Genomic DNA, 7,053 nt, shown 5'->3' with positions numbered 1-7,053 from the left:
GCCCCCCCCCCCCCGTCCCACGCTCCGTCTCGACCTCGTCTTCTCTTCCTCTCTCTGATTGTTCTGGGTCGCCCACTCACTGCTTTGGCGGCTGGCGATGGCGATGGCCACTATTGAGTTAGTTAATTAGGCACCCGTCCAATGCCCCTCACCCCCCCTATTCCCTCTGCCAGGCCCTGGTCTAGTCCCCATGCTGTGACTGTTGAGCCCGGTGGAGGCCGCTGCCTCGCCCCTCTTGCTATTTGCAGCCCGAGAGGTTAATCCGTGCTAATCGTGAACAGGAGCTCGGACGCCTGTCGATTCCAGCACGCCTCCACGCCATGCTGAATCCTGTTTCCCGACTCCGCCTATTTCTCCCTTCCCGGTTCTATCGTCGCCGCGCCTCTCCTATCGCTCTATCTATCTAAATCTCCTCCTTCCCTCCTCCCCTCTGCCTTCCAATCCGCCGTCCTCCCCTTCCTCCTCCTCCTCCTCCTCCTTCTCTCCGACTCCTCCGTCCCTAATCTACTTCTCTTCGTCCTACCTCGTCCGCAATCCTCTCTCCATCTCGCGCGCGCGGTGTTTTGGTTCGGTTTCTGGGGAACTTCGGGAGGAAATATCCGCCATATCAACAGTACCACCAACATCCATATCAACCACCCAACGGTCCGCTCCGCTCCTTTTTTTTTTTGCCGCCCTGGGACAATATCGGCGTCGTGAAGAAACATTCCTTGGATTTTGGCGACCGTCGGTTTTTTTTTTTTGGATCTGCTCGGCTCGACCCAAAGGATCTTCCCAATTCCAAAACAGGCCTCAATTGATTCCAGGATTCCGATAGTGATTTGATTTGGACTTAAGCTGAACAGCAATCGCGACAATTTCCATCCCCATCCCATGATGTATCCCAACATGCTCCCTACTCCCCCTCCGTCCCCTGTACCACGTTGCTATGCCCCGGAGGACCGATTAGGACTGCTCCTGGCCAACCGCCTGGAACTCACTAGCATCCTGGGTGTCGGCGCCTATGGCGTTGTCTACGCCGCCGTCGACATCCACACCAATGTGCCCTACGCCGTCAAGGCGTTGAACAAGACCGGTCTCGACCCTAGGCAGCGGAAATTCCAGCAGCGGGAGATCAAGCTCCACCATATGGCTAGCCAGCATCCCAACGTGGTCTCCCTGGTTCGCATCATGGATTCGGTGGATTGCACGTATGTTGTGATTGAATTTTGCCCCGAGGGCGATTTGTTTTCCAGTATCACAGAACGAGGCCACTTCGTGGGCAACGACCCCTTGGCAAAGCGCGCCTTCCTGCAGATCTTGGATGCCGTCCAGTATTGCCATTCCATTGGGATCTACCACCGCGACCTCAAGCCCGAGAACATCCTCGTCACCGACGGAGGCATGACCGTCAAGCTGGCAGACTTTGGCCTGGCGACGACCGACTACTACACGTCGGATTTCGGTTGCGGATCGACTTTCTACATGTCGCCCGGTATGATCCCACCCCAATGCTTACTCTTTGATTCAGGACTGACTAGCTCGTACCACCACAGAGTGCCAGCAGACGAACCCGAGGCCGTTCTCGTGCTACGCGTCCGGTCCCAATGACGTCTGGAGCTTGGGTGTGATCCTGGTGAATCTGACCTGTGGCCGCAATCCCTGGAAGCGGGCTTCAACCGAGGACACAACCTTCCGCGCCTACCTCAAGGACCCGGAGTTTCTGAGGACGATCCTGCCTGTGTCCCCGGAGTTGAATGCCATCTTGAGGCGCATCTTTGAATGCGACCCGGTCAAGCGGATCACCATCCCGGAGCTTCGCAGACTGATTCTGGATTGCCCAAGGTTTACCACCAATGGTCCCAGGAAGCCCGGATATGTCGAGGAGCCAGTGTCGTACCCCAACTATTGCCCATTCCCACCATCCCCTCCGGCGGAGCTTATCAACGCTCAGTACTCTGACTCGGCGGTGTCGGATACCTCCCTCACCACCGACGAGACGATCAGTTCGGTCTCGTCCGTGTCAGACTACTCCGGAGACAACCAGGCCGACAACATCACTTGTGTCGACCCTCAAGCGGGCCCCGATTTCTGGGGGTCTCCTATCCATCTCACCGATGTCGCAGAGAAGTCCCTGATTCCCAATCAGCCCGCCGACCCATACGTTACTGCGTACTAAATGTATCGCAACCGATGTCTGCTCTCGCAGAAAGAACATAAAAAAACGAAAAATCCCGCTCCATTCACGTGCGTTACGATTATCATGACTTTTTTTTTTCGCCACTTACACCATATTTTAATTTGGACCTGAGGTTCCACTGGACGGATTTTCTTCGCCTGGTTTCCCTTTGGATTTCCACCATACCGGTCTGGAACTTTTCACTCGTTTGGACAGAGGGCCGTTGGATTTTTTTTTCTGGACGACCTTCCCGGATTTTCCCCCGTTGGACATACTAGGCCATATCTTTTTCGGATACTTCGGCGGACCATAATACCCATACCCCAGGAATTCGGCCGAGGATCTAAGGACATACCACGTTTAATACCTTTCTCCTGGCGCGTGCGTCTTCTGGAGCAGCAGTTTGCTTTGGAGAGCAGCACGCTATCTTAATTGTGTTATTATGTATTGGTTTTTCCGGTTTGGATTTTGAAAACATGTTCCCCGGGTGGCTTTGCCTTTGGCTTTTTTTGATATAAAAGAAAGAAAAAAAAACCCCCATTCAAGGGAGAGACGGAGACGGCGTTTGGTTTTGTGAAAACAGGATTGATTTGGAGTTTCATCCACATTTTGAAAATACCCCCCATACGAAGGAAAGGTTGTGTCGCATTTGTTTTGGAGTCGGAGGATTTTCTTCTTTTTCGACCTTGCAGTGGCTGCGATGGCCTTAATATTAAGGCTTTGTTGCCTCTTTTTTGTTCATGACATACATTTCACAACCAGACGCTGGCATGTTGAGAGTCCCTGGAGGCGGTCATCGACTTATCGACTTTCTTTTGAATTTCTTTTGATGTATATCATTTGAAAAATACAATACCGGCTCCATTGAGCAGAGCAGAGACAGGTGTTGGATTCTCGGGAGAAATCACCATCGGAGAGTCCCGATATGCCGTCTGCCCGCCATGGAGCGCAGGATACTATTACCAAATTGCTGCCATTCTTTTGGAAATCTCTCTGAACTTGCTGGACTGTCGCCAGGCAGATGCACAGTGTCAGAAGTTTCATGTACATAGGCGATTTAGGTTGCCGAGATAGAAATTCATCCCCGGGAGGGAATACAAAAGAAAAAGAAGTCTTGAGGTAGTATGTACTTGTCCGTACTTGTTCATGCGTGCTGCCTGGGATTTTGGCCCAAGGCCAAGATCGGCTATGCTCGATAATTAGCGGCGCTTATCCAACAAGATCTACACTGTCTCGCTGAGACGATTGGACAGGGTGCTGAGAGCCTGAAAATGCCTGCACGCGCTACGTTTCACTTGCAGTGAGCGAGCAGATATAATTAGCACGCACGTCTTGAAAATAAGTACTCCGTACTCCGTACGGAGTAATACTCTGCAGATAAGGAGGAAAGCGATTGGTTGATCGTCGGTACTGTAGCAATCTCGCTTGGTTGGTTAGGCCTTTGGGCATGTAGGATTAAGCGCCCGTTCGTGACTCTACTGCAGGTGCTTTCTCCTCTAGTACCCAATCGTTTGCTTGCATTGATCATACTTGATGTTTCCACAGCGCAAAGCAGTTTTACGTCGACTGGGCAGCTATCAGGGATTCATCATTCTTGATACGCTGGATGCATCTGCTCATAGGATAGGCTCGTAGGTTAGTTAGTTAGTTATGGATTTTCATGCGTGACTTGTCTAGTCAGTCGAGGGGTAGTAGTATGGATGGATGGATGTATTTCTCCTCCCCTGCCTCTCTCCTCTCTCTGTGTGTCTCTCTCCTTTTATCCATTCCTTGTCTTTTCTTCCTCTCCTCTCCTTTCAAACATTTACCTTTTCTTTATGTGCAGTACAGTACATACATGCACGTTGAAAATCTCCCCCCAGCGCGATCAATGAAATATGTCTAAGTTGTTGTCGTCGTTGTCGAAAAACGTCTGCAAGGAGAACGGTCTACATCTACAGTGATTATTATTTCTGATTCTTACGGAGTATATTCTCTGGATTGGATGATGAGCGGTTGAACTCAGCAACAAACACACAGCAAACAACCGATCAACAGTCTCTTTGAATTCAGTCTACAGGAAGAAAGGAAGGAAGAACGAACGGAATATAGTCATTGAAATACCCCGCTCCTACCTATCGACCAAATCAAACCAAACAAAACTGAAGTGCCGGCCGTGAATGAAATGATCCCTCTTCTTCCTCCTGTTCGTTTGTCTCTACTGCTACCGCTACTGCTACTTCTCTCCTCGACAACACAACTTGCCTTCGCACAGACAACAACGCAATTCAACTGCACGTTCCCCAACGGCCAGGTAGCAGAGAACTACGAGCCCTGCAACCCAGACCAGGCAGAGACATCGTGCTGTCTGCGCGGGGAAGCGTGTCTTTCCAGCGGGTTGTGTTACGGGGCTCTAGGGCTGGTGTATCGCGGAGGGTGCAGTGGGGGATGTTTCTCGGCGGCTTGTCCGCGGTATTGTGTCGATAGTATGCTTGCCATCCTCTCCTTTTTTGAAAGAACTTGGTTGTCTTGCTGACACCTTTTTTTTGTTGTTGTTGTCGTTTGCGACAGGCATCGAAGGCCATGCCAACTTCTTGACCTGCGGCAGCGACACCAGCTGGTGGTGCGGCAATGGCAACTCGTGCACGACCGACGACGGCACGATAGTGACGAACCTCCGACCAGGAAATGTGATCCGTATCGCTGGCAGCGACAGCCTGTCGACGGCGGTGACGACGACGAGTACGACGACGGTGATTGCCACCGCGACGGGGGCGGCGGCAGCAGCAGCAGCAGCAGCAGCAGAGCAAGCTACTAGCAGCTGTCCCGATCCAAACGCCGGCTCAGGGACCGACAGTAATAATAATAATCATAATAACAACACAACAATAGTGGGCGCCGCCGTAGGAGGCTCCCTCGGAGGCGCAGCCTGCATCTGCGGAATGCTGGCCGTATTCATCCGAGAAAGGAAGAAGCGAAAGGAGATAGAGACGCAAATGCTACAGCAACAACAGCAGCTGCAGCAACAGCTCGCCCAGGCACAAGCCCAGGTCTGGGCGTATAACAAACCGCCGGGATATCCGGCCGAAGCGGGAGGACAGCCGTATGTCGTCCAGCCGTCGGAGCTCGACACGCAACCGCTACACGAACTGGGGGGAAGAAAGTCGTCGCTGCGGGGGTCGATGCGGGGGTCATATATATAAATGAATAGAGTTCTGCAGGTGTTGAGTCTTTTTTTTTCGGCGTGTGGTTTGTTTTGTTTGAGTGGTGTTGGAAGAGTGTCGATGACGTGGCTGGCGAGTTTATCATCGTTATCCTAACGGATAAGATGACAGCATTGGAATAGACTCTATGCATGGTTTAAGCGAGTTGGTGGATTGATTCGAGCCTCTTGAATTGAACAGTTGAACTTCTTCAGCTGGGGCCAGTACATAATCAGACTTGTTTCTTTTGGATGTACCTATTCAATCCATAAATACGAATACTGCTATCAAACAAATTCACATGCAGGTATCTAACCAAAGAACAGATAATTATCAGCAAGCAAAATTCTTCCTGCTTACATATTCCTCCCACCCGTCACACGGATCGTCTCCCCATTCACATACGAGAAATAAGGACTGGCGACGCCCACAATCGCCCTCGCCGCCTCCTCGGCACTGCCCGGTCGTCGCAGCGGGATATCCGCGTAGGGCTCGGCGCCGTCCTGGTAGCTGTTGTCAGTCTTGCCCTTCCGGGGGATGCCCAGCGCGACCTTGGTGCCGTCCGAGGTGGTGAAGTAGGCGCCGTCTTCTTTCGCGGCTGTCAGGCGGGTGGTGATGTAGCCAAAGGCGATGGTGTTGGCGCGCACGCCGAATTGGGGACCCCATTCTTTGGCGATGGTTTTGGTTAGTCCGACGACGCCGGCTTTGGCGACGGAGTAGTTGACTTGGCCGCTGTAAACAATTAGAATGGGATTCTTCTTCAGCTGATAGAGAGATGGATGGATGGATGCACGTACGCATTTCCGTGGACGCCGCTGGTGCTGCTGATGTTGATGATCACTCGGGGCTCCTTGTCCTTGACGCGGAAGTAAGGCGCCGCAGCCCTGACGAGTCTGAAGGGCGCGGTGTTGTGGACAGCCAGCATAGTCTCCCATTGCTTGTCACTCATCTAGACAAACAGTCAGATCTGCGACAGTCATATCAAGCGAAAAACAAAGGAAATACTACCTTGTGAATGACCCCATCCCACGTAAAACCCGCATTGTTGACAATGATATGGATCTTGCCATTGCCAAACTCGGCGGCCTTCTTGACCAGGTTCTCAATGTAGTTTGCATCAGTGACGTCGCCCACGACGGCGATGGCGCGGCCTGGACCAGCGCTGTTGATGGCGTTGACGACGTCGTTTGCTTTTTCTGGAGAGTATTATATCAGTATCAGTATACAACAGAAATTACGAAATTTCTGTAAGGTGTATACTCACTCTCATCAATATCCGCCACAACGACCTTCGCTCCCTCGTTGGCAAATAACCGCGCCGCTTCGGCGCCAATGCCTTGGCCCGCGCCGGTGATGATGGCCGTCTGACCCGCAAACAGGCCCTGAGGGTAGTTCAGGTGGGCGTTGACCTGCGCGAGACGGTCTTGGGGGGCCATCTTTTATATTATATATACTCAATATAAAATAAGATCACAGTATGAAGAAGAGACGACGTATGGATGGATGAGCTATGATGTATCGGCTAACGGAGGTGTATTTATTTAGCTTTGCGGGGAACTCGGGGAGGGAAGATGCCGAGGCCCATCGGCTGAGCTGATTGACCGATCTAGTATGGTATAGACCGGAGCAATTAGTATTAGTATGACTATGAGTTGTCTTTTATCGTGACACAGTGCAAATAAACAGTGGTTACATTGGATCTTTTTTCTTTTA

At 51.7% G+C, this 7,053-nt stretch overlaps 3 protein-coding genes across 3 annotated transcripts; 2 read left to right on the top strand and 1 right to left on the bottom strand.

Moving 5' to 3' along the window:
- Positions 1 to 888: 888 nt before the first annotated feature.
- Positions 889 to 2,158, top strand: T310_7614 (Protein serine/threonine kinase (Ran1); the record flags this gene model as incomplete). The annotated part of the gene is made up of 2 exons (XM_013469605.1): positions 889 to 1,474; positions 1,536 to 2,158. 2 exons carry the CDS (start codon positions 889 to 891, stop codon positions 2,156 to 2,158), a joined length of 1,209 nt encoding a protein of 402 aa, XP_013325059.1.
- A 2,164-nt stretch (positions 2,159 to 4,322) lies between these two features.
- On the top strand, positions 4,323 to 5,340 carry T310_7613 (uncharacterized protein; the record flags this gene model as incomplete). The annotated part of the gene is made up of 2 exons (XM_013469604.1): positions 4,323 to 4,623; positions 4,709 to 5,340. The coding sequence occupies 2 exons, from the start codon at positions 4,323 to 4,325 to the stop codon at positions 5,338 to 5,340; spliced, it is 933 nt and encodes a 310-aa protein (XP_013325058.1).
- A 232-nt stretch (positions 5,341 to 5,572) lies between these two features.
- T310_7612 (3-oxoacyl-[acyl-carrier-protein] reductase) lies at positions 5,573 to 6,776 on the bottom strand (the record flags this gene model as incomplete). The annotated part of the gene is made up of 5 exons (XM_013469603.1): positions 5,573 to 5,651; positions 5,701 to 6,072; positions 6,138 to 6,289; positions 6,349 to 6,536; positions 6,605 to 6,776. 5 exons carry the CDS (start codon positions 6,774 to 6,776, stop codon positions 5,573 to 5,575), a joined length of 963 nt encoding a protein of 320 aa, XP_013325057.1.
- Positions 6,777 to 7,053: the final 277 nt, after the last annotated feature.

The sequence above is a fragment of the Rasamsonia emersonii genome (assembly GCF_000968595.1).
Source record: "Rasamsonia emersonii CBS 393.64 chromosome Unknown ctg1118621760568, whole genome shotgun sequence".
Classification (NCBI taxonomy): domain Eukaryota; kingdom Fungi; phylum Ascomycota; class Eurotiomycetes; order Eurotiales; family Trichocomaceae; genus Rasamsonia; species Rasamsonia emersonii.
This window is presented reverse-complemented; position numbering and strand designations above follow the sequence as displayed.